Source organism: Rhinichthys klamathensis, unplaced genomic scaffold, assembly GCF_029890125.1.
Source record: "Rhinichthys klamathensis goyatoka isolate OS25496 unplaced genomic scaffold, OSU_Roscu_1.1 h1tg000035l_1, whole genome shotgun sequence".
Classification (NCBI taxonomy): domain Eukaryota; kingdom Metazoa; phylum Chordata; class Actinopteri; order Cypriniformes; family Leuciscidae; genus Rhinichthys; species Rhinichthys klamathensis.
In genome coordinates, this window is record NW_026606583.1 from 4,384,181 (window position 1) to 4,411,757 (window position 27,577).

A 27,577-nucleotide genomic window follows, 5' to 3' on the forward strand; every position below is an offset into this window, starting at 1 on the left:
CCACATTAGCTTTGCTGACACTGTCATGGAAATACTCTTTCAAAAACGAGCAGGATTGTTACATTCGGGCGACGAGGTGAGTTCTGTTTCAAGCATATGTGGTTCGCAAAGGGTGGTTACAGCACGACCACCCTGAATATAGTCCAAAACACTGGAATTGTCTTTGAATGAACATAAATACATTGCAGTTGACTGCCAGAACAACGTTCCCTCTGAACTATTAAGGCACTGAGGAGGAGCATTAGATTATCCAAACAATATAAAAAAAAACAAAGAATTACTTCAAAAAATACAAATTATATTCATATAAACCTTCTCTGACAGCACATGTTGTTTAGCAAACGACTAGAAAAATGTAAGGCTGTACAAAACTGATTTATCTTGCTCAGACTTGCAATATTTAATGTGTCAATAAATTGCTTGAGTTAACAAAAATATCTTGAGAAGATGGCTTTATGCCTGTAAACAGGTGCTGTCAAGTTATTCGGGAAAATAAATAACTTCTCATTTGGCTTCCTGGCTCATTTTTTTTATTGACGTAAGATGATATTACAGGCCATCGCAAGCCACTTGCTTATCCCTGACCATGGTTTCGTCTCTGTTGTTCTTCGCCCCATACGTGATAAGTTTTACATCCCAAAATCAATCCTGTGAGGACGTCACAGAGGAATGACAAGCTTTGGATGACTAGTCTGTTAGTTAAAGGGATTGGCTACAATGTCAGGCTTGTTCCGGCACATGTTTCGGAGACCAACTTCCAAAATTGCACGTCAGTCAGTCTGAATCTATCCGTGTGTACTTCACGTGACCCCACTGCAGCGATCGCCACGAGAAGGGCTTCTGGTAGCTGCGGGGGACGACGGCGGGAACATTGCTTTCCAGGTACTGGAAAAATCTGTACCACCACACATGGGCGAAAAAGTTGGTCTGGGACGTCTCTTTGAGCGTCTAAAACAGATGCAGATGGTTAGAGGTTAAAATACAATATAGGGCTCTGAATGGAAATGTTGACGACCTTGAAACGTACTTGTTGGTTAGCCAATGTGTGATACCACCAGAAGAGACGTGTGGTGATGAAGTAGGCCACAACAACATCAATCGTGTAGTGGTCATGAGCAAGAAGAATGCAGAACACTCCTATTGCACACAACGCCCCACAGCCCCAGTGGTACCACCAGAACCTTCTGGGAGAATCTGTGAGGTGCGAGAAAATTAGGGGGTGTTATAACAGAGAATGCTTTTTTAATCCTCCAGTAAAGTGAAGAATTACAGAACCAAAGGTGAAGTTCATCACATTAACGATCAACATGATCCACTGACATTGACAACCACAGTGTCACAACACGCCGTCGTCTTCATAATGCATTTTCGGTCAATTTTGACCCAAAAGAGATACATAATTTGTGTAAAAAAGAAAAAAAAGAAAAGAAAAAAAGCTTAATTTTTAGCACAGGTACCAAACTTTCATTTCAATCATTTAAATTTTAGATTGTTTAAAAGGCTTTTTAAAGAGATATAACCATTTTTACACCTTTTGTGCAGGTCCATTTCTATCCCATATCTCACACACACTTTTGGGACTGAATACGGTTAATAAACATGCATATAAATGCCATCTGATGGCTATTGCAGCATGAAAAAAATCTTTTTCAAGTACAATGAAAAGGCTATATTTTTGTTTGAAAAAATCTTAAGAGTAATATTGATGTCGTTTTGTTGGAAAAAGAATATGTATGTTTCGGTTTGGAACAGAAGGATTTTTGAGATTACATTGGTACAACAACAGTTTGTTTCATATGGGTTAATCTCTACCAAAAAAACCTATTACTTTATTTTGGAAGAAAAAGGAAGTTCCAGCTCTTAAAATATGGCTGACAGAGTTGACTGGTACACTACATTTAGAAAGAATTAGGTACACCCTAAAAGACAAGAGTTTGTTATTTGAAAAAGTTTGGACCCCTTTTATTTCTTTTCTGCAAGCTTGTGATTAATATGTTTATCAAGTTTTTCTGTCCAATTATTATTCATGCATATTTGTTAGGATGTGTTTCATTTGTTTGCATTAAAAAAAAAGTGTAATTACAAATGATTTTCTGCTTTAATACCAAATAAAAAGAATTTAAACACAAAAGAATATGTATGTTTCATAAATTTGAGCAGTCGGGAGTTCAAAGGAATTTAATGAAATTCGTTGATTTCAATGGAATACAGGTAATTCTCAGATTACGTTCTTTTAAATTTCACATAATGATGTATTCAAATCAAATGTATCATGAGTATTAATAAAAGCTCATAAAATTTGAACTTTCAAAGAATATTTGAATAATAAAAAGGGTGAAAATGACAGGTAATAACATGATGGATACAACTTTGAAATTGCTATGCATTCACTCATTTAAGAGAAGTTACTAATCAGATGACAAACCTTATTATTTTGAATGCATTGTAGGTGTTTAAAGACATTCCACTTACAAATTAAACTTGTTTTAGTGAATCTTTGGCTTGAAAAGTGTTTTTTGCTTAAAATAAATGTCAAATCAGTTTGATTTTATTATAATCTAATGCAAGACCCTTCATACATTTTTAAGTGTGCAATGCATGGTACCACTGTATGTCCACTAGGGGACGGTGTTGTCCCAAATCGTCTACTCACACTCCTTCATGAAGAGATAAGTGAGGGTGAGCATGACAGTATGGCCACTGTACAAGTAGTCTCCACACAAGTTATGGGAGCCTGTGATGGTCAGACCCCCTCCTGCGATCAATTTCATCACCCGCCGTATCCGAGATTCCCAGTCGCCATACAGCTGCCAGAAACAACACACAAGCATTAGCATCATGTTATTCACCCAGAATTCTTTCATCTATTTTCATTCACCGCTTGACCTTATTTGTTTCTACAAACTCAGCATGTTCATGTCAAAAACAACAATGACCCCTTTGAGGCGCAACATAAAAGCAACAATGGCTCCTAGAAAGCAAAGTTCTTGGCGTTTAAGTCTAGGCTTTCTTTGAGCAAATGCAACAGGAAAGCAGGTTCTATCGAGAGTTGCTGGGCTTGATGATGAATGTTTCCTGAATGCCCGGTGGTGTGGATTTCCTGTCTTGTGTAGCTAGTGTGTGTTCACGACATCCCATCCGCGACATTGAGTCACACACACTGTTGCAAAAGGATCACCAGTGCATTGGCAGCATAGCAACACTAGAGCAGATACACTCTAAACAATCATTTCATTTCACAATAATATTGCTCATACTCCGGTGGGTGCAGTCTTTGCTTTAAGATTCATAAAGTCCAGAAAGAGGCCCACTGGTGGGGGAAAATATAACTTTTTTTTCTTCAAAAGTTTGTGTGGCTGCACTTTAAATAAATTTTTAAAATGTAAAACATTTTTCCATGCCAACGTTTTTTTCAAAGTTACCAGCCACCGCAAGCATTTTTGATTGATATTTTTATGGCCCCAATATTTGTTGTATGAATGTCTGAACATGCAATATATCAAAAGAAAGAACAGAGCCTCTGCTTAAAAAAAAAAAATATATATATATATATATACTGTATGTATATATATATATATTTTTTTTTTTTTCTAGCTTCATGCATTTTTTTTATCAACATTTGGAATGTGGGTGTTTTATTAAAAAAGGCAAAATTTTGAGCAAAAAGTTGGGAAAAACTGCATAGATGGAGATGGAGTAGATCGAGTCCATCAACAATCCTAATGCTTGCACATTCCTATAGCTCATCCTGGGTCAACATTTCATTCAGTAACATTAGGCCGTTTTGATTTATATGCGGATGATCACGTTATTTTACATATGCATCTGCTTACATATGCTATAGATTGTTTCTGCTTCTTTTTCGCCTGTGTTTTGATCAGGAGATTCCGTACTCTTTCAGAAGATTTCATAGCGCCCCCTACCGTATAACAGTGAAAATTCTCTCAATGGCAGGGAAAGAGTTAATTCATCAATGGCTTGTGTTAAAACTGGATTCCTAATTGGATTCAATACAATTCACCAAAAATCACACTATGAATTTATTTTTTGTAAACTTTAATTCTCACATATTAAAAAAGTATCAACATCCTATCAACATATTTCAATGCTCTATCCCCCTGTGTCTTCATCAATATAAATGGGTTCCCAGAGCATATTAAAAGAGATGAAAATACCACACTTCACATTTTCCATTACCGGCTTCTCCGTTCAATGTGAAATATGTCCCTTCATGACCTCTGCTCTGAGGACATTTATAGAACAGTCACACATTCTTTACATCCACTGTTCAAAACATAGATGGTCAACTGACCCATCCTGTTACAGAGAATGAACAACATTCTGGGATGAAAATACATTAAAAAAAAATTGTAATCTTTCCTACAAGTGAAGCATCATACAGTATTGATCATTACAAGAGCTATATAAAATAACATGGTCTTTTTTACTCGTGTAACTGAACAAAATTGACAGAAAACTCATCAAGAATATTCATTGGATCTAAAAAAATAAATAAGTATAACTATTATAACCATCAACAAGAGAGAAAACACATACTTTTATCGGTTTAGTTTTTTATTACTCCTTTACCTGGCCAACATGCTTGCCTAGCAAGTTAGTTGTGCTGATTATGAAGTAACTATGTTAAAACAACATAACAAATAATATGAGAAAAGGAAAAGAAAGTGAGATTATTTCGTTGTTACCTTCGGAGAGCATTTGAAGTGCATGCCAGGCACAGGAAGAGTAGTGATGTACATGGTGATGCACCTGTAGAGGTAAAGCGTCCCGACTATGAAACAGAAGCGTCGACCAACAATTGATCTGCGGAAGGAAGATGTGGTGATATATTCATATTAGTGAACTACAGGGATTTGTTTTACAGATATTCATTCATTTAAAAAAAAAATTTTTATTATTTTTTGTGCATTATGATAATGAGAATTTGAGGGAACATTATGCTTAATTATCATTTAAATATTATTTACATAATATTACAGTCATATTACAGCAATGAGAACAAAATATACAACTTTTTTTTGCTTTAGATTAATTAGTATAATATTTTCTTGCATTAATGACCATGCAAGTAAAAATAGTCATTAAATAATATTTAAATATATATAACATAATTTTATCATAAGAAAGGAGAATGAGAATAATATTTTCTTTCCTAGTGGTAATGATAGTTTTAGTGAAAATGGTGCTTGTTACGAATTATTATTCTTTATTTTATTATTATATTATTAAGAGTAATCAGAAGGAAATACTTAATTCTTTTGAGAAAATAATTACAGAAATGTTAATTTAAGTGAACATTGCATTTAATTGTCATATAAATAGTCTGAAAAATCCAAATTTTATGTATTATGGATTTCTATTCAATTTGGGGTGAAAGAAATATAATTGAATTTATTTTGTTCAAGTTAATGTTAATTTAAGTGAAAATTGTGCGTGCTTGTCATATAAATATTGTCAAAATCTGAAGATTCTCTTCACTGTTTTTAAGCCAAATTTAATTGATGTGTTTTTATTGAATCTGGAGTGAAATATTCCTGAGGCAGGTTTTGTGACATTACTCATGAAGAATAAAACATACACAATGTGTGCTACTTAGAAAACTCACTTGTGTTTTAAGAGACTCCACTGTATGATCCACAAGACCACCAGAATCATTCCGTTGATCTCGCATACAGAGAAAGCCCACTCCACCCGGTCAAAAAAGTCAAAGAACTTGTCAGGGAGAGGTGGAGTTGCCTCCTTAGGAGGCACGCGCTCATGGACCACAGAAATAATGACGGTGGTGAAGACGAAGCAGCATAAGGCATAGACAAAAGCCACGGCGGTCTTTCCCCATTCGGGAGGGAACTGTGGAGAAGCTGGCTCTGGTATGGTAATCTGCACCAGTTCCTTGTGGAAGTCATTCACCACGCCATTCCGCGGAGCCTTGCCGGTGATCCCGGCATTCCCGTTATGATTCAACACCATGTGTCCATTGGCATGTCCATTCTTGTGAACATCGATGTGATGCTCGATCTTAAGAGTCTCTATCTTTTCCAGGAGCAAAAGACCACCATCTGACGTGACCCTGGAGAGGGATGCCCTCTTGAAGTCCTCCGTGGTAAGATTTAATAAAGCCTGTCCGTCTAGGTTTCTCAACGGTTCAGAGTATTCCTGCAAACCCTGATCGGTCAGCCAGAGCGAGACCTCCTCCTCAGACCACGACTCTACTTTATTCATATCAGCTCTTGAGCTTGTAGAAACGCACTGGAGAATCCGACATAGGCACACACTGCTACGAAACACGAAGTCCTTCTCCGACCATGCTCATTACAAGGGAAGGGCTCTGGGGAAGTCTGGCTCACAACTTCCAGAAGTTTAATCCAAATATGACGCACACCTACAACCGCTTCATAAACGTCTGTCCTGTAAGAGAAAGGACAAAAGGAAAACTTGTTCAGACATCTTAACACACAGACATACAAAGCATCTTTTTGCCCAACATTTTCTAATACGCTTCACCCAAGGGTTAATTTAGTTAACTAAAACTAAAAAAAAACTTTGTTATTTGAAATATAATTAATGTTAACTGAAAAAAAAAAATACAAAATATATATTTTTTTTTAAACTATTTCAGCTAGTTGCCAAAGATATATTTCTCTCTTTTTTTCTTTTTAGCTTAACTTGATATACTAAACTTACTAAAACTGAAATAAAATATTAAAAAAAACTATAAAATCTCAATGATACTAAAATAACACTGCTTTATCATACATGATTTCACACGAACATTCAGTAAAAAGGACTGGACACGAGTACTCATTCTTTTTCAAACTAATTTTCCACATTTTAGAATAATATTCAAGTTATTAAAAGTATAAAATAACATGGGAAATATGGTGACCAAGACATTAAACAAATGACAAGTATCAATAAATGTAAAAGTAATGTTATATTTTATTTTAGCTTTGTCAAAAATGCTGTATATATATATATATATATATATATATATATATATATATATATATATATATATATATATATAAGAAAGATATGTAAGTTTTTTTTTTTTTAAGTTTATATTCATCATTTTATTCATATTCAGGCACTAAACTAATTTCAAGCTTGTCAAATTTGTTTTCACTAGTTTTCACATGATAGCAAATGCATGAAACGCTTCAAGATTCACAGCTACAAGAGTGCAACAACGCCCAGTGAGTTATGCAATATGGCAACAGTTAAAAACCACTTGTAACTGTACTCACGAGTTTCATTTTCCTCCCGAGTTCAGCATAATTCACTATCAAGAGAAGAAACTCCTTAAAAGAAACTTTTCCAAACTGCAAGACATTGGAGCCATGCAGTCAACAGAGCAAACCGTGAACTGCTACAACCGCCTGCTATATTCAATCCTCTTGCATTTACAAAAGCCAGCACATTTCGTTCTCAGAACAGCTGAGAGCTGGAGCAGAAACACACTGACGAGGACCACATGCATCGTCTGACTGAAGAATTCCAGGAGCTCTCGACTCGAGTGTGTTTCCACGGGTGTGGCAGGACTGTTTACATTACAGCGGTAGGGGGAAGGGAACTATCCATCGTGCACAACATCTGGCTTGCATTAGTGAATGAAACTTTTCATTAGCCTATACTTAAAAAAATATATATATTTTGAAAAAATACAAGCAATAAAAATAAATACTAGGTGAAGCAAACCTCCAGTATGTGTTGCTTGACTTTACAGAAAAAAATATATATTATGATAATGTAATGATATAAGACAAATACAGAATAATGATACATAAATAATTAGACTGACATATTAAAGTCACCATGATATAAAAATGGTCAATTCTTATTTTTGATGGAATATAGCAGTGTTTAGTAAATTATTTATCAGTGCACATCTTTTTTTTCTTTTTTTCTTAAAACTGATTTGCTCTATCGCTGCTACAGACTGTGCGATTTCGGCAATCCTATATGTAGCCCCGCCCCTTTTCAGCGCTGCGCTCGTTGTCTTTTGACTTCCTGTCTGTATTTTCACAGCGATCTTGCACAGGTATAAATGAACGGCTTGGAAAAAAATTCCCGGTCGACATTTGTTAAGACATCTGCTTTACAATGCTTACGATAAACATTACAATGCTCATGATAACTTTCGTTAACTCTACACTAAGTAAATCCACTTCACCAGCTAATTGGCTTTATGCCACAGCTTCACTACTTCCTGAACTTCAGCCAGCCCTTTGTTTCCTGTCTGTCATTATTGGACAAACTAATTAATCCAGGTGTGCCTGGCCTCAGTAACAATAATCAGGCACACCTGGAGTAATTAGTTTGTCCAATAATGACAGACAGGAAACAAAGGGCTGGCTGAAGTTCAGGAAGTAGTGAAGCTGTGCATAAAGCCTATTACTCCTCGACAGCGATGCCATAGAAATATACAGAGTGACAGCAAAAACGGAAGTTCAAAGACAATATTCTAAAGATGACGGTGCGCTTGTTTCTCTGGTGCATAAGGTCTATAAGATCATTAAAAATCACACTGTACGACATGGATCTAATAAACTTGGGTACGACTATGACTATATGACTATATGTATGTAGACTGTGCGATGATGAAATCTTTTGAATCGTAGGCTGCCACGCAAGATATATAGAAGAATAAAACATCATCAGCATGCGCTAGTGGTAAACAAATAGAGAAAGATGAATGGCACTTTGCAATTGTGGTTTTTATTATGTGCGCTGGAATAAAAAAAAAAAGAGGAGGAAGCGAAAAAGGAGAATATGGACATGGTCATAGCTAGGGAAAAGAGGCCAACTTGGCTTGCCAATCTTGCAAATGGAGCTGAAGTTAAGTGGTTTTAAGTTTTAGGGCCATGTCGCATTGATCAACACGCCTTTCATGTTGCATTTTTATTGGCTATAGTCAGCACATGTAGGTCGTGGCAGCAAACACACTGGGAGATGATCAGGCAAAATTTATTCAAAACGATCTTAGGCTAACTTTGGCTGCAAGACCATGACAACGGCCATCTTGGAACCTCTTTCACTGTACGACGTAAGAGCACCGTTTAGGAGCCGCGACCACTGAAATCGCCGCGATTGGTCGATTGTCATCTCTTTTCTTCTCTGATGGCATGTTTACTGGCATGAGAGCGGGACAACCTGCCAATCACATGAGATCACCTAATCCACAACCAACCAATCAATTCCTAACGGGACAAAATGATTCTGAAACGCTAGTTTTTCTTGTTTGAGAAGCAGTTTCACTCGGATATACATCACAATAGGGAAGAACAGACTATCGCAACGTCTGTTTGCATATTACATGTTCTTAACTTGCATGTTATATCTTAATTTTAACAATTTGTCCATGTATTTTTTTTTTTAAGTGCCCCTATAATGGTTTTTCGAATATTCCCTTTCATGCAGTGTGTAATATAGTTGTTTGTGAATGTAAATGTTCTGCAAAGCTGTTAAGTCGAAAGTGCACGATAAATGACAATCATTTATTGCGGTTAAACTCCACCCCTGATTTCATTCACCTCCACTTTTGAGTGCCACGCCCACATCTCAAAGACCAATCAAACTGATGCATAGATGCCCATGTCCCCATCCTACATTTTTTTTTCTCGATAATCAGTTACACTCAAATGTAGCCTACATTACAATAAGGAAAAAAAGATCTGTCGCTAATTCCATTTAATTGAGACTTTAAAGAATAATCTTGTATATTGGTATGAAGCCCAGTCCAATTTGCCATTTATTTTGGACAAGAACAGGTACTTAGACAGGCAGACATGCCTGTTTGACCGACACGTAAATTGACTAATAACAGTTCATTTTGTGCTTAGATTCTGTTTAAGCTGAGTACACAAGAAATAATGGGAGGGGTCCTTATTTCTACACACTTGCAATGGCCTTCCTTCCTGTCACAACTTATATCAGAGTGTAACTGTGGTTTCCTGCGATGTTCTCACTTTGACAAGCAACCCAGTATAAAATCACTAATCAAGCTGAGCAAGACAAATGCATAATGCAAGAATGCTATTCTAACAACCCCACTTTCTTATCATCACTTTTATTAAGCAGATATCCAGAATACTTCATTCTGATTGGTCATGGCATATTGAGCATGCATTTTTTTTTTTTTTTAAATGAGTGCTTCACTTTTTATTGGACTGCTATCAACATATCATGTTTACTACCGACTGTAATTACAATGGCCTTGGTCTGTTTCAGTATGAATTTATATACATTTATAATAACGTATATGGTGGGCATAAAAACTTTAACGGGGTCATGACTCATGACATGAGAAATAAAATTGTCCTTGATCTTTTGACATATAGGTCTTTGTACCATTAAAAGTTTCATTGCTTAAAGGTGGGGTATGTGATTTTCTTTTTGGACCATTTTTTTCAAAATCACTTGAAATCCTATTCCTAACCCACTTACAGCCACTGAGTTAGAAGCACTGAAATGAAAATTAAGCAATTTAATCATCTGTGGAACGGGCAGGACTCGAAAAACTCCAGCCAATCATTTCCAAGACCACCTAGAATCATTGGACAGTCAGTGCGTCAATCAAACTGTCGTACCATACCCCCCTCCCCCCATACCCTACCTTTAAAACATTCTCCTCATTATAAACAAAGCATTTATTTAATCAAGCTCCAAAAACGGCTCATTTGGATATGGTGGGATCACACGGGCAATTTGAATAATTATACATCATCGCACCATAGGCCCCGCCCACTGGCACACACGATGCGAGCGTCGCATCCACACTGGATACAATATACAGATGCACATTCACTTTCTGACATACCCACAGGACAAATGGATAAGACAGTAAATGGATGCATAAAGGATCGTTCGCTTTGACGTGTCGAGTTCAAACAGCTCATTTGCTAATTTCTGTACAGACTTCAGAAAGATCCCAGCCTCGGAAATAAGTTGATGGTTTATTTTTAATGGCGTCATGAGTCGTGTCAGGGGATTATATGTTTGTTCTGAGAATTTGACTGCAGATTTTGTAAACGAGCCACAGTGTAATTAGCCTGGTCCTACCAGACTCTCGTACATTTGATTTGTACAGAGAGTCTGGCAGCTCTCCAATGGCAAGCGTTAACTTCCTTGAAGGCGGGTATTCTGTTGAAGTTTAAAACTATTGTATCTGCGCAGAGTCACTCTGGATCTGCCATAGCCAATCGCTAATGTTTGGTCGTGAGTGACATATGTCAACTCAAACTAGCGCACCTCAACGTCATCGCTCTCAGCCACTCCCTCTGTTCGCTGATTGGACCGGTAAAAAATTGACCGGAGAAAACCCACGAATATACCACAAACCCAGACGTAGTACTGAAGGAAAATGAAAATTGAGCAGAAGTACGTAGGAGGGCGGAGTCAGGCAACACTGTAATGGAGAGATTAGAAAAAAAAAACAGTCAAGCAGTCAGCTGACAGATAATGTTCAAAACACTTACTCATGTGCAATACCAAGTGGGCTCTGATAATGTTTTCATATGCAATGATGTTTTCAAATCATAACAGCGGCCGTTTACTGACAAGCCTTAAAGGAGCCTCGCCTTAAAAACGGATCATTTCAGACAGAGGGTCAGAATGAGGGTTGAAAATAATTGTTTTTACACTATGTATATTTGGCAAAATAAAAAATACATGTCATGACCCCTTTAAAAGAGGTGATTGGAACACTTTTTGCCATTGAGATTACTTGGAATCAACCTGAATTCACCCTATATGTCTAGAAATGGTTTTAAAGCAAGTTAAAGCAAAAAAATTAATAAAGAGATAAATGAGAGAAAACTTAAAATAGAGGAAAAAAGCTTTCTTAGTTGGAAAGTATTAATCATTCAATAAGCAGGATACATGAACAGTCAGTTTTTCATTATCATATGTTTATTATTTAAATTTAATAGATTGCAAAATATTAGCCTACACATCCTTACTAGAAGCTTAATGGCATAAAAACATATTCATTGTGGCTTTTTCATTTAATTTAACTTACAAAACAATGTGTTTTGAATGACACATGTACAGAAGCCTTTTCTCCACAGACAGAGGGGTAAAAAAGTGAAGATAACCAGGCTGAGAATGTGACAGTAAATGTCAAACACCAGTGCTAACTGCAGACTAATGGCCTAATAAAGTTCTCAAGACCAATTTAGTCTGTCTCTCTATAGTCATATGTGACCCTGGACCACAAAACCAGTCACATGGGTCAATTTTTCGCAATTGAGATTTATACATCACCTGAAAGCTGAATAAATAAGCTTTTCCATTGATGTATTGTTTGGACAATATTTGGCCGAGATGCAACTATTTGAAAACCTGGAATCTGAGGGTGCAAAAAAAACATTGAGAAAATCGCCTTTAAAGTTGTCCATATGTTCGCGATTGTGCTGCATTCACTCACAAAAATAAATGTTTTATATATTTACGGTAAGAAAATTTACAAAATATCTTCATGGAACGTGATCTTTACTTAATACCTTAATGATTTTTGGCATAAAAGAAAAATCGATAATTTTGACCCATACAATGTATTGTTGGCTATTGCCACAAATATACCCGTGCGACTTGTGACTAGTTTTGTGATCCAGGGTCACATGACGTATCTGCACATGCCATGCATCTTACATTAAGTGCTAAGCAACCTCTCAGAAACAAGGAAAAACTACAGTCCAGGATTGTGGAGGAGTTTTCAGGGGCGTTCAGACATTATTTCTAAAACTCTGAATGAGTAATCCATTTGAACAAGCAATCTACCATAACAATGTGGTCAAAACCCAAGGATGATAATGAACTAAAAGTACAAACCAACTCACAGAAATTCAGTTGTCAAAGCAAAAGATTACGTCAAATCTTTTTAGGTTTGAATTTATACAACTTCTGACAGCCCTCAGAATTTATTCCTTGAATGAACTGAGTATAAAGATGCCGGCCAAATAGATAAATGTCAATAGGCAAAAAGAAAGGGAAACTCTTCTGCATCTAAATAAAGATATAACTATGTTAGAAAATGGAAAATCTGTACACTCCATAATAACAATCATCATTTGAGCTGGTCACCTGCTCAGAGTCATATAATCTCATGTGCTTCTTTAGAACATTAACTGATATGAGCAAAGCTATACATTAACTCCAGGCATTCGTTCTTCCAGAACAGAACTGCTCAGCTGTTCGGTGACTATAACAACAGTGGTGGTTTTATACATGGGGTGGACAGGCTAATTCAGGGCCAGGGGGTTCATAGACCATGACAGAAAAATAGAGTATAAGCCTAACTTGGTATCAAAAACCATGAATGATTTCTGATCACATCACATAACCCCACCTGCATTTTCCTATACTGTAACTTAAGACATTCTGACTGCACTGTGTGTATTACTAGCACATTTGTACTAAACATATGACCGTTAGGCTACAGGAACTCTCGTATTTCTCTTATCCTTTTAACTGATAGGCAAAAAATTTACTGGCCCCACCACAAAAACAACAATAATGACTACAATAAAATAGGCCTAGTTACTGTTTCTGTTGTTTTTGACCCACCTTAATAAATAAGGTTATGACACCAAAAACTAGCCTACCTAATATTTTTTTTTTAAGACGAAAAAACAGTCAGTAATAAATTAAGAACAAAACAGCACAAATAAATAGAGTAGAAACAAAAAAGTACAACAAATGAAATAAACAGTGCTTTTTTCAGGTTTTTCAGGGAGGTCTAAAAGTCGTTTTCAATTGAATAAAGTAATCAAATGTAAAATAACTCTCTTCACTGTATAAATTAAATATAGATTAATCCTCATTAAAGTTACAAAAGTAATTCAATCAAGAGCAGCGAGCTTTTTTTGTCTTTTGTTATTTGAAACAGACATTAGCTGGTATTTTAGGCTGCTGTCACTTTAAGACGTATGTACGGATCTAATACTGTTACACATACGTTTTATTTCTCAACTGTTTACGTTCACCTAAGACATAACCCGCGATGTTTACGAGGATACCAATACAGGCAATTTTGACAATTTAGTGTGAACTCACTTCAGTATTTGCATGCTGTCTAAGATGCGGCTTTAGGCACATGCTTCGGATGTGTACTTTTATGAGATATATAGATTTATGCATTTAGCAGATGCTTTTATCCAAAATGACTTGCAAGATAGGAACAAAGCAATTTGTCAAGGAGCCAACAATATTCGTTATATACAATGCCAGGTTTATTTGACAACTAGATTTAGTAAGCAAGCTAAAGAGTTGAAATGCAGAGAATTTGTGTGTGTGTGTTGTTTTAAGGGTGTGGGGTGGTTAAGAGCTTGTGAAAGAGTTTCTTGAAAGATGTGATGGTCCCAACAATTCGGATGGAGGTGTTGCTCAAACGACACTTTTCAAACAGTGTGTGGTGTGAGTACTGAATTGAGTTATCTTTCGGATCTTCTTGAGCTTGAATATTTAAATTGGCAAAGCTTAAAAACACGTTTGTAGTGACTGAGACAGATCAGACACAATTATTTGTTATATTCCATAAATGATCAACCAGCCCCTCACCCAACTAACACCAACATGTAGAACAGGCGGCGTATTATAGAGAGATCCTAACTTTAGGATCCTATCTTATCTGTTTGGCAACCATGGCAATTTCATTTAGGACCTCATATAGGAAAAAAGCTATTACAGAATAAGATTTCCTAAGTGCAGTATTTTATCTAATCTACAGATAGGATAAGGGTATTATAATAGCATCGTAACTCGACAAAAAAAAAAAAAATCTTAAAAACCGTCTTAACTTAAGGATAACCCCACTGGGGTCATAATTTCATGTTTTTGAAAGCCAGCAGTAAAAAAAACCTCATTACAACAGCTTTGTTCGATAATAGCTTTACATTATTATAGCTTTGATCGAGAATGGCGTAACACTTATTAATTATACAAGGTGAAGAGCAGCGATGTCTGATGGTGGTGAGACTTTTGGAAGACACAGATGATGTGCTGCGCTTTCATGTCAAAATACTTGATGACAATGATGACAAAATACTGCGCTTTGATGACAGAATACTTGAAAATAATTACAAACATATGATATTACAGTTAGTCCACAAATTACGACCAACATTACGGAGGCCATTATGAGCCGTCACGGTGCAGACTCCACGGTACGGTAAATGCCAGGCACCACAGACAGCAACTTTTGCCGACTCTGTCTGTGTGAGTGAGCGAAGGTAAAACTTACCAATTAGAATAGGTTTTAACTTTTCTATTGAGCTAATCAAAACTTCTATCTCTGCTCTGATTGGCCAGATGGCCCAGTCTGTTACGATTGGTCTACCGCTTACTGTGCTTGTCGGAAGCAAAACGTCCATTATCATAACTGAACTTTAGGCCCGGAAGCTTCCTCGGTCCTCAGTGATTGTACACACTGTAAAGACAGTAATGATGAAGTCGATTTTACCATATCGAAACGTTGAGAGAACTAGTAATTCAACCCGAACCTCCATCGCAAGGACGACTTGAGCAGGACGATGAGGTACATTATGAGATAATGTATTAATGCATTTAATTCCTCACCATCAGCATTAACAAATGTATGTTCATACACAACCGATGTGTATATTTCTCATTTATTGCAGTGCACATGCGGGAACTTTATCAGTACCAGCGCATAAGTTAGCCGAGCACTAACGCGAATGACTGACGTAACATTAAAGTTTGTAAAACAAATCTTGCTCAATCCCTCATCATTACTCAAAGTAGTAAGAACGACAGACAATCTGCATTAATAGGCACAGTTTTGGGTAATAGTGGTTCAATATTAGGTAAGTATTTCAGTAAGACGTCAGTTAGCCGGTCAGCCGGAAACTCACACAAAATAAAAACACAAAACTACGCATTTTTGAACACCCGGTAGAAAATATATACATCAATTATTAATCATACTTAGTTACAGGTTGTGATTCTGAGGAGCAAGCTGGTCAAAATAGGTTCACGCTGGCCCCGCATCATCAGGCACTGCTTTTTTGTACATATGGTATTAGGAAGTAGTCACTGACCTACACATTTGCACAATAGTTTTATTTAAAGTTATATATGTCCTATTCACAAGCCATTCAACCACATCAAGCTCACAGAAAAGGTTTTTCTCACCACCCTCCCACTTCCTTTTTTCACATTTTTCACTGCACTGCTGTTTCCCCAGATGGCTATACTACCAGTGAAAAGTTTGAACAAATATAATCATTCTTTATAAGAGTTAGAATGATGGTAAACTTCCCAAAACTACTATATAACAGCACATATATGGAATTATGTAGTGACAAATGTTCAACCAGAAGCCGCCACTTTTTGATTCTAGCTCTTAGCACAACCTTAATGTTTTTTTTAACCAGCTTCATAAGGTGCATCCTGAAAAATTATTTTTAAACAGTATTGAAAGAGTGCACATGTATGCTGGAGACCTCTTGGCTGTTTTTCCTTGAAACAGCTCCAATTTATTCATTCAAGAAATGATCACATGTAAGTTTAGGAAGTTGCTTCACTCCTTTATCCAGTTGCTTGGTTACTCTTTATAAAACTACACAATCGGCGACGAGGAATAAGTGATGTTTCATCTGAACTTACTTACTCATACCATGTATTTGCAAAGCAGTTGCTATAACTACTGCTGGATTTACTTTAGAAATTATTCCAGGTTTCTATTTGAGTACAGCACACACATCACTTTTTCCTTATAATAGCAATCAACGGAAACTTTCTGTAAAAAGAAACCGGCTAAATACACGGCTGATTACTTTAACCCATCTATAGAACTCAAACGGCCTTTGTTAACAGAGGTGGTTTTAAGTTACTGAACAGCTTCTCCTATGCAAGGCAAACAGAAGGTGTGAGACTGAACAAAACTGCCATCTCTCTAAATCCCACCGGTATTGTGTGTCACTTATTTCACCTGCTTTATCTAGGTTTGTACAAGAATACGGGGCCAGAAACGTTTTGTCACTGATCGTGACAGAATACAGTGTTGAAAAGATAAAAACGAGATTTGTTGTTATGACAAGGTTCAAAATTGCAACCATTTTGGTCGCATATGTTCCAGAAATGTAATCTGTACGCCCTCAAAATATATTTAGGAGCATTTGTGCGAGTGGAAATAATTGTTGAGGCGCGACCTGTTTTCATTACTCTACAAAAGGTTTGATAATTACTGCACAGTATGTGCTTGCTGTGAGCTGATACAGTAACCGGTCCACCGTTCTATCACATAACCAATTAAACCTTAACTTTAAAGCAGACTTGGTTAATATTAGCCGTGACAATCACTCCCTTTCACTGTGCTCCGTTATCACGTGACAGGGAGCTAACTATTTTTTTGAAGGGGCAAGTGAAAGAGAATTTTACTTGCCCGACTAAAAACGTCAATAACTAGAATGCGAGAATGACTCTGATTTTATTACATTTAGTGTAAGTGGCGATAATGGTGGATAATGTATAATGTACTGACGGTAACAAGGTTGTGCTGTTGAGGCTCTCACAGCCTCTAGAGGAGAAATCGAAACAAATGAGCGATGGCACACAAAAAGAAACTCAGTTAACATACTGAGGTAATCTTTCAAAATGTGGAGTTTTTACATTTTTAACAATTTTAAATTAAGCAATACCACATGACCAAGAGTTGTTTTCCTGAATACCATCGTAATTGAAACTGTGACACTGATTTTACACAACAGTACAATAAACAGTTACAATTAAGTCACTTACATTTAAGACGCAATTGTTTCAGACAAAGTTTGCAGCAGAACTATAGCGCATCTCACAGCAACACTCAACCGTGTTTTCATTACTGAATGATTCAGCGTTTTGAACAAATCGGTTGAGTCAAAGATTCAATGACCCATTCATAAACAACCGCCTCATTCTTGAATGAATCAGCCATGCGAACTGGCGGCAGGTATCATAATGATAAAAGTATCGTTCTTTCCAACATTTTTTATTTGTATTCAAAATATATTTAAAACAATCGCATAACATTGTTTAATGCAGTTAAAAGTTTTCAGTGTAAATTATTTACTTTAATTAGTAACAGCCCTATAGTGTCTTATTATTCTAACTGAATTTATTGGTCAAATTTAAGAATTTAAAATGAAATATGAAGTACAGCCTACATTTAATAAGATTAGGGGGAAAAAATGCTCTTTATAAAAGGTTAAAAAAAATGCCCTTGGGGTAAATATCACAAATATGCAGATTTATGCAGATGTCATTTACTCCCCCGAATGTTTTTCCAAACTCATATGACTGTATTTGAATATTTCCAATAATCGGTAGATTAAGTTCACAAAACTGGTCTGAGATGGTTCATGAATACGACTCACTGATAGGGATCTCAGCTCACTGGAGGAGGCAATTGTTTTGGTGAATACCGATTTATTCTTTTTATCTGTTTCTCACACAAATCTATAACATCAGAAGGCATGAAATATTGTGTTTAAGTCTATGGACAACTATTATGATACTTTCACAGTGCTTTTTTTTTCACTTTTTGTGTCCCACACATTGTAAAAAAAGTCTATAAAAATAGGGCACAATTCCGTATTGCTTTTTTACAGGTGTTTTACCTGTATTGTTATTTACGCATTGCATTGTGTTGTGTTTATATATTTTAAGTTTTTTACAGTGCAGAAGAAAGTCATACAGGTTTGGAATGACATGAAGCAGCCTAAATGATTAAACAAATAAATGTTTTTGCTTTTACGTCTTGTTTCATAAATTGTTCTAATGGGTTTCGGTGTGAAATTTTATGAGGCTGTCTAATCTATTCAATAACAACACCAAAAAAGCATTGATGATTCAAGCAATTTACTGAATTGCAAAAAGAAATACTTGAGGTCTATGTGGGATGGATTTTTCAATCCCGCTCACGCAAAATTCTGTCCCGCTCCTCCTAAAATTAGTTAAATTTCGTCCCACTCTTGCTTGCAAAATCATGCAGGTTGAGATCTATGCAGATTATTCAGTGCTGGCAACAGCTTGTTCATTCATATAATGGCCCCATTATTTAATATTGTGAAATGGCTGAATATGCTGTTTTTGTTATGCAATATATCACCCAACCCAACTCAAAACAGATTTCAAAATCTACAAAAACTGGGATGTAAAGGGTCAGTTAATTGCTCAACTCTAAAACTACGGGTCAGAATAAGAAGGCCAACAACACTGCTGATGGGGAAGAACAGGCCACAATAGATCCATTGAGTCTCTCAATCACTCTCTGTCTTCTTCTAAACTCCTCGAAACACACATTCCATAAGCTGAAACTTCATTAGCATTACCAGCACGGCTTGAGTTCACACTAACAAACAACACAAGCATAAATTTAAGCAGTTCAAAAAGTCAGATATCAAAGTGGAAAGAGCTTCTTTCATATAGACACATTTCTCTGCCTGCTTGCCTTTACTGACTAAATGTAACAGAGCAATGAATCAGTCAGGATAGTAGTAAGGTTTTTGATACAAGTAATGCGCACACACACTTTATTATGTGTAACTACAAGTTTTTGTTCCCACCCTGCCTTGGTTTGAAAAATTGAATACATTTCAAAAATAATTACTGAGGAAACTGAAATGTCTATCCATTTTGATAGTTTTCTAGTCTAATCTTAACATGAACAAGCTAGGGGGATTTTCCATTTTCCAAGCGCTGGTGTAAGGTTTTAAGATTGGACCTCATTCACTCGATAAAAGTGTATGAGGAGAGGCAGTGTCTGCCCTTTCGGACACTGAGAGACCCTTTATCACATGTCCAGGGAACAACAATTAGTTCACCATATATATATATATATATATATATATATATATATATATATATATATATATATATATATATATATATATATTCTATGTACACAAAAGGCCTATTTCTCTCAAATATTGTTCACAAATCTGTCTAAACCCTTTAAATTAATTAATTAATTAATTTAATTAATTTTAATTTAATTAATTAAAGGCAACTAACTGATCACAGATTCTTGATTGTATTGCATTAATAAAGCAGGTATTTTGTTATCTTGTAGAACTGTATTTTTTAATAGAGAAAATAGTTTGGCTATACCACTATCTTGCAAAACAGCCTCAAACACCAACATGAAAAATAATCGTGATAAGATCGAGGATTGTGGTCCTGCCTGGAAGAGTTTGTGATCTGATATATTTGCCATTGCCCAAGCCTGATTTGTAGTTGATTCGTTTTTTTACCGCATGTTGTGTGCTGAACTGAAAATACGTTGAAAATGCATTATAAATCAATTCATCAACACAATATAGGCTTTTATGAGGCAACAAACCAATTAAATATTCATCAAAATATGAATTAATTGAAAGTAGGGATGCACGATGATATCGGGACAACATCGGTATCGGCCGATAAAAGCTAAAATGACCATCATCGGCATCGGCCGATATGAATATTTCTGCCGATGAGTCCTGCCGATAGGGTGGCGTGTTTCCTATGCGCATGTGACGACCGTGAACAAAGCATGAGCGCCAGCAACTTAAACTTCCAACTAGGAGTGTGCGTCTCACGGTTTTTGATCATGGACGATTAAAATGTCTCCACGATCTGCTTTTGAAGAAAAATCATAGTATCGTGCATTCTATCAGTTCAATTCTGGCGCCTTCATCTCAACATACTGTACAACGCGACGTACATTCACATCACATCACATGTAAACGCAGAGGTACAGTTACACTCACGGGACACCGCAATTCACAAAAGTTCATTGTTTGCATGTGCGTCAAAGTCTTGCTAGGTAAACATGTCATTCACGTGCTGATGCGCTGTTCTAACATCCGCTTTTCTGAGCGCGTACACGCGACGCTCACAGGAACTAAAGCCTGTCACAGCGCCTGCATACTGGACTAACTTATCTTTCGAGTCTTATTGCGCTGATACTGTCAAATACACACAAGGTTTACATAAAGTTGGTTATGTCTAAAGTGAAAGCAAACAGAGAAAATCTGCGTGTCAAATGCGTGTATATTAGACGCGTCGCGTCCCTCGCGTGCAGTTCTTAAAGAGACAGTAATAATATTCTGCCGCTTGTCTTTAAAGAGATACTGCACCCAGAAATAAAAATTCTGTCTATCTAATGTTGTTTCAAACCTGGATTCATTTCTTTCTTGTGCTTAAATATACTATGGAAGTCACTAAAGTACAGCAACTGTTTGGTTAGCCACATTCTTCCAAAGAACTTTTATAATTTCAACAGAAGAAAGAAACTTGAGAGAGTAAATGATGACAATTTAAATTTTTGGGAGAACTATCCCGTTAATGTTAATAAAACAACAAAACACAGAGGAAATCACACACTGCTCTTGACTGAGAACATTAATAGAAGCTTTAATAAGCTTTTTTTGCACTTAAAAAAAAATACAAATATATCGGTATCGGTATCGGCATCGGGCAAATTTAGTTTGAAAATATCGGCATATCGAATATCGGCCAAATTCCTATATCGTGCATCCCTAATTGAAAGCTCTATGTGCAGCCTGGCTCATGCACTGCTCATGCATTGGTCTGAAACGGGCCTTACTTCACTTTTAAATATTCTAATTCTATTGAACTCTATTGAATTTTGCTGCTACTTAATCTACAGTGCCATGGCAAAAGAAAAGTGTTCAGACAACAACACTTCCAGACAATAGCTAACTAAACAACATTTTTATATTGCACTATTCTCTCTGGTTGCACACTATTTTAACAATAAGCACATGATCTAAGCACGATCGGAATCTTCTTCTGGGAATGACCACATCACAATATTTCTCATTTCTGCCCAAGGCCTGCTTGAGTGTTGTAGTGTGTGTGAGAAGAAACTCACAGTTATGGTAAATGGTGTGACTGCCGTGACATTTTCGAAACACGTTTGTAGTGGTTGACCAATCACAACACACTAGTCTAGCCGACCAATCAGAGCACGCTGAGCTTTTCGGTAGGAGGGGCTTCATAGAGACATTGGCTAAATCCAAAATCATTCCCTAAACCCTCATTCACTATTCCCTACGTTAGTCCACTAATACTGTTCATTTGAAGGAGTGAATGAAAACGAGTGAGCGAATTCGGACAGCCGTTGAGTGTTCATCAGTTGTAGACTCGTTATTGCGGTGCAATGTGTGACTAAATAAGTGCGCTCAATAATGTCCACTATGGTTTCGGACACCACTACAAATAACGCCCTACTTGAGGGTACAGGGGGCGATTTCGGATTCAGCCATGAACTAAAAAGAGCATTACTGACAGACTGGGAAGAGTGGTGCTGCAATGTAAAAAATAATGTGCTAATAATTCAATCATGAAAACCTATTCTAGTAGACCCCAAAAACAAATTCAAGATTTGTAAAAGGGCATAATATGGCTTCTTTATTAAAATAAAATGAAAAACTTTTTTTTTTTTTAAAGTAACATAATTAGGGGTGTCAGTTATAAGGGGCTTCTATCAAAGTAAAAGAAGTAGATCCCACAGGTGTTAACTTAACTGTCATCCCTATTTGTTTAAGTAATACGTTCACTGACATTTAACAAAATGGTTAAAAAAAATCAAGGTCAGTAATGAGAGGAAATCAGGAGACTCTCAGATAAGTGAAGAACCAGGAAGACAGACCAGTCCCATGTTATTTATCATATCAACACAATGTTTGGCTCCAGTCTCATAGAAGGAAGCAAGAGCAAAACAAAGGAAACTTTGCTTGTAATGGGAAACTGTAAAGCTATATACTTCTTTCTTTGGTTAAACATTCTCACTGACATCTAAAGATTTTTCCCTCTATTACAGTTTCAAGATAACCGTTCTAAAAATGACTGTAAACCACAAAGTAGAGTTAGCCTATTGATCTGGCTGAGGAATTTCCTTCATGTAAAACAATCTCCAAGTATGCATGCAAACATTACTACAGTACAGATTTTCTTATTATCTGAATTCTAAACACTTGTTTGTTAAGCAAATCCTCGTCAGCTGTGAATCTTGTGATTTTCCACATGACTAAATTAAAACTTTGAATGTATCTGGCTTGGTTTTAAATCATTTTTATTGTTAAATTATTGATATTATATAACATCTAAAATTTGCATTGTATATCCAGTCTGCCACTCGTCAGTCAAAAAAATAGTCCCGCCCCCAACCCGACACCATTGGTTAAGTCAATACTGCTGTGACAGGCACAAAGCATTGCACTTTTAGGAGAAATAAACCTGCAAATTTCTAGAATAGGAGAACATTTATTTAGGATTATCAACTTTAACAAAATGTTATAATCCTCTAAAACAATTATTATTAGCACAATAGAATAAATACAATAGTAATTTTTATTTATTTGTCTGATAATTACACTGGATGAATAAACAAAGTTACAATTTATACACACAATGAAAATAATATGACCTATAGGATTTACTTGAATAAAGCTAGGAAACTATAGATGCGCGAAAATGACTAAAAACACTTCTGCTGCCAGGCCAGTAGTTGGCGATGTCACTCTGTAAAGAAACACTTTGCTTATATGTATTACCAACCCGATCTCACGACCAATTCGTCCGAATTTGACGAGTGATTAAAAGATGGCTGATTCGTAACAATTCGTACGACCTCACTCGTACGAATTAGTACGATTTTTGCTAAAACGTACATATTTGACGAGTTGCCCAATTCGTATGAATTCGTACGAATGACCTACCCCTGACCCCGCCCCTAAACCTACCTATCACGTGGGTTTAGACAAATCGTACAAATTCGTACGAATGAGGTCGTACGAATGAGGTCGTACGAATGAGGTCGTACGAATTAGCCATCTTTTAATCACTCGTCAAATTCGGACGAATTGGTCGTGAGATGGCGTTGGTATTACGCATCCGCACATATTCACGTTGGAGACGATAATGGTATTATTTTCTTTGAATTCTGTTTAAAAATGTATTTATTTTTTGCGTTTTCAAGCCCCCATAACCCAGATGTCATGTAAATGAACAACCAAAACGCATAAAAAGTTTTTCGTTTTTAGTTGAAAACGATGTTGTGTAAAAATGGCCCCTGAAATATTTTTTTTTCAAACATATTCCTAATCTTTTGATTTATTTACAGCTTCTTTCAATATCATTTTTAAAGAGCATGCTGTAGGTGGAATTCTGCAACACACACAAGCACATCAGTGTGTCAGCGGCAAACTATCCACGGACACACTCGACAGCACTATGCTTTCCACAGTAAAAGTCTATATTAGGAGCACGTGTCTCCATGCAGTGTCTCATATTTTCCATAAACAGCCTAGAGCTCTTGGTTATGTGACTTACCAAAGAGAGACCACACAGAAAACAAATATACCAGCATGTGAGCCTGAGGTGAAGAGCCAAACTAATTTATCATTAAAGTGGATTGATACAGCTAAACCATTTTTGATAAGGATCATCATTAGTAACCATTCAGATTTAAACTTGAGGTCAGTGTGAAACAGCTTAATGCAAAGTTTCATAACTTTAAGCAGAGAAAACATTACTTTTCACATGCAAACTGCACATTTTCATGTTTTATCAAGTCTCTTTAGCTAAAGCCTCTGGGACTGAAGCCCTGCTGCTGGCCTTGTGTTTCCAGTGACTTCCAGAGCACACACTCCTGAGAGACAACCAATTACCCAGAGATCACCAGCGGCTCCAGTCTTCCCACTAGCTAATAAATGTCTCCTGCTTAATCCTAATTACATTTAGTCATTAGTCATCCGAGAACGACCTGTGCTGAAACCATCTAGACAAATGCTGCATTATGTCAACCTACAAAACCTGAAACACTTCTTTCTTCAGAATATTCCAGTAAACAATCATGCAGCGAAATACACGTTAGATAATGTTATCAAAGATAAATGGGGTAAACGACGTGATGCTCAGCCCAGACCTATCAAGTTTTTAAAAACATTTTAAAATGCAAAATATTTGATTTTATTTAAATACATCGACCATTTAAAATTTCATAGCGCATTACTATTTTTACATTTTCATGATTATCTGGTAACACTCTACATTAGGGTTCCGTTTATTAACTAGGGGTGTAACGATACCCTCATGTCACGATTCGATACATATCACGATACGATATTATTGCGATACTCCAAGACATATGATAAAAAGTTAACAAAAAATGTACTGTTTATTAAAATGCTAACTTTGATATTACATTGTGGGTTTAAATGAATAGGTTTGGACTTGGTGCTTGTTACCCAAGGACAATGGAGACACCAGAATAAAAATATTTATGATTCTGAAGCTGAAAATACAGAATTATTTTAGACGAATATGCTTTACTCTGTCACTGACTAAATATATTTAAAATAATGTAGGCCACTTTTTACTGGTAACAACAGACATTTGGCATTATCCTGACCCACAAATATTCCCCCATTGCATTATTATACATTATAATCAACATTATGTATAGTAGTTTAATGTAGTACTGACACTAAAACTCTGAAAAATTGTAAAAAAAATTCTCACACAGTAATTTTTATTTTGGGGGAACTATCCACAATACATATTGTCACTATCCACGATACGCATTGTTGCATTTTTGTATTGCGATATATTGTGGCACGATATATTGTTACACCACACCCCTACTGGTAACATCAGACATTTGGCATATATATATATATATATATATATATATATATATATATACACCGGTATAGTAGTTTAATGTAGTACTGACACTAAAACTCTGTAAACTTGATTTTGTTTTCTCATCGATAGTTTTCATTTTGGGTGAACTATCCACGATACATATTGTTGCATTTTTGTATTGCGATATATTGTGACACGATATACTGTATTGTTACACCCCTATTATTAACATTAATACCATTTAATAAAAATATATTTTTTATTATTTTTTTTACAGAATTTATTAATCTAGGTTAATGTTATTTTATACAGGGTACTATTGTTCAGTTAAGTCATGCTTGTTCATAATACATTAACAAATATTTATGAAAAAAAATATTTAATAATTTCTTTGTTATTTTCTAATACTGAATGCATGCTAACCTTAACAAAGTCTGAACCTCATTGTAAACTTTTACCGATTAGCTTTGCCGATTATCAAGCACTGAAAGTTAATTTCTAATAAAACCAATAATTTAATATATTATAAATAAACTTAATGTTATGATGCCTAAGACTCACTTGTAACATTTAAAAAGACTTCTTTGGACAAAATAGTACTTATTGAATTTAAATATCGGCCACAATATTATCAGTTTCAACAAATCTGTGCATTCATACTTCTACAGTAAACTTTTAAGTATGCTACTTTTTAAAAATAATTTTAGAGTCATTAAATCAGATTTTGTGATTTTTTTGGGATTTTTAAAAACTTATAAAAAACAACTGACACCAATATGAAAACAATTGCATTCACATTACTGAGATCTACATTACAGGGTTCCCGGTAAGACGATGACTTTTCCAGGCCAGGAGAAATCACAATTCATACAGATTTTCCATCTACGATAGCAATGCATAGCAAACTGTAGCCAAGGCCTTATTCCAACAGCTTTTGCTGTCAGAGTCCCTTTAGTCTTTTTAAGAACCTCAAAAAAAAAGTCGTAGTAAAATGCTAGGCTAACATTGGCAATCATGAGAAAGATTACAACCTTTCGAAGTCACAATATCATCCTGCCACTATTTAATAATAGCTACTACAACATAAATCAAACATTTCCACGTTGTGCATACATGATGAATTCGCAACAGATGGGACAACAACAACATTCAACCAGCAGCTCTAGCATTCATCAGGGCAAAAGCAACTGGAAGCTTCAGGTCCGCAGAAAGTTGCGAGGATCAACAGATGAAACATTGTAACCGCAAAGCCGTTCGAATGTTCCAGTTCAGGCTGTTACATTGAAACGTGCTCGGCAAATACAGTGAGGAGATTAGTAATGCAGCCGGAAACCTACCACGAAAGCTCATCTTCACAAACCCACAGGATGCGTGTGCTTTGAGATTCATCAGGAGTAAGTGTGTGAACGTCTTGAAGAGATCCGCTGCTCTAAACAGCTCACCACGCATGTGTGTTGGGATTTGCATAGAAAAATCAGTTGATGAAGTGTATTGAATTATTGGTAACAGAGGCACGTAGGTCTCCGATAGAGTTTTCGAGGTTTTGTGATCACTCACTGACCTCCTGAAGGCGGGGCAATACCTCATGTGTGTGTGTGTGTGTGTGTGTATGTTTGTTTGTTTGTTTGGGTGGGTGGAAAAAAGGACGAGAATGGGAAAATCGAAGTCGTGCCATATTCATTTCACAGGTAATGGCCTGTTGTCTGCAGTTGAATGCAATTATTGATTGTTTTGTTTATTACTGAGAAAATTACTGTCAGGCAGTGCCCTTAAGTGACTTATTGCTTTATTCTTACTGCATAAGATTCCCTGAAATTTAGGAAATTATAATAATATATCAAATACACATGGCAAGCATATACAACATTCATTCATGCATTCATTCATTCATTCGTATGCCGCA

General features: G+C 36.1%; 2 protein-coding genes across 4 annotated transcripts in view; both read right to left on the reverse strand.

Annotated features, from left to right (window-relative positions):
- asah2 (N-acylsphingosine amidohydrolase 2) overlaps positions 1 to 26,403 on the reverse strand; it is a 41,748-nt gene extending 15,345 nt beyond the window's left edge. Inside the window, exon 1 of the mRNA XM_056245933.1 lies at positions 26,393 to 26,403. The gene's annotated coding sequence lies outside the window, so the exon portion shown is untranslated. The remainder of the gene's footprint in view (positions 1 to 26,392) is intronic.
- Positions 479 to 27,231, reverse strand: sgms1b (sphingomyelin synthase 1b). 3 transcript variants are annotated; one of them, XM_056245944.1, is made up of 6 exons: positions 27,117 to 27,231; positions 5,627 to 6,426; positions 4,707 to 4,824; positions 2,654 to 2,807; positions 1,028 to 1,194; positions 479 to 948 (listed from the first exon to the last, which is right to left on the reverse strand). In XM_056245944.1, exons 2-6 carry the CDS (start codon positions 6,238 to 6,240, stop codon positions 775 to 777), a joined length of 1,227 nt encoding a protein of 408 aa, XP_056101919.1. In that variant the 5' UTR covers positions 6,241 to 6,426; positions 27,117 to 27,231; the 3' UTR covers positions 479 to 774. The 3 variants fall into 3 exon arrangements, with proteins under 3 accessions (XP_056101919.1, XP_056101918.1, XP_056101917.1); XM_056245943.1 differs by lacking the exon at positions 27,117 to 27,231 and adding an exon at positions 27,012 to 27,114; XM_056245942.1 differs by lacking the exon at positions 27,117 to 27,231 and adding an exon at positions 7,266 to 7,573.
- Positions 27,232 to 27,577: the final 346 nt, after the last annotated feature.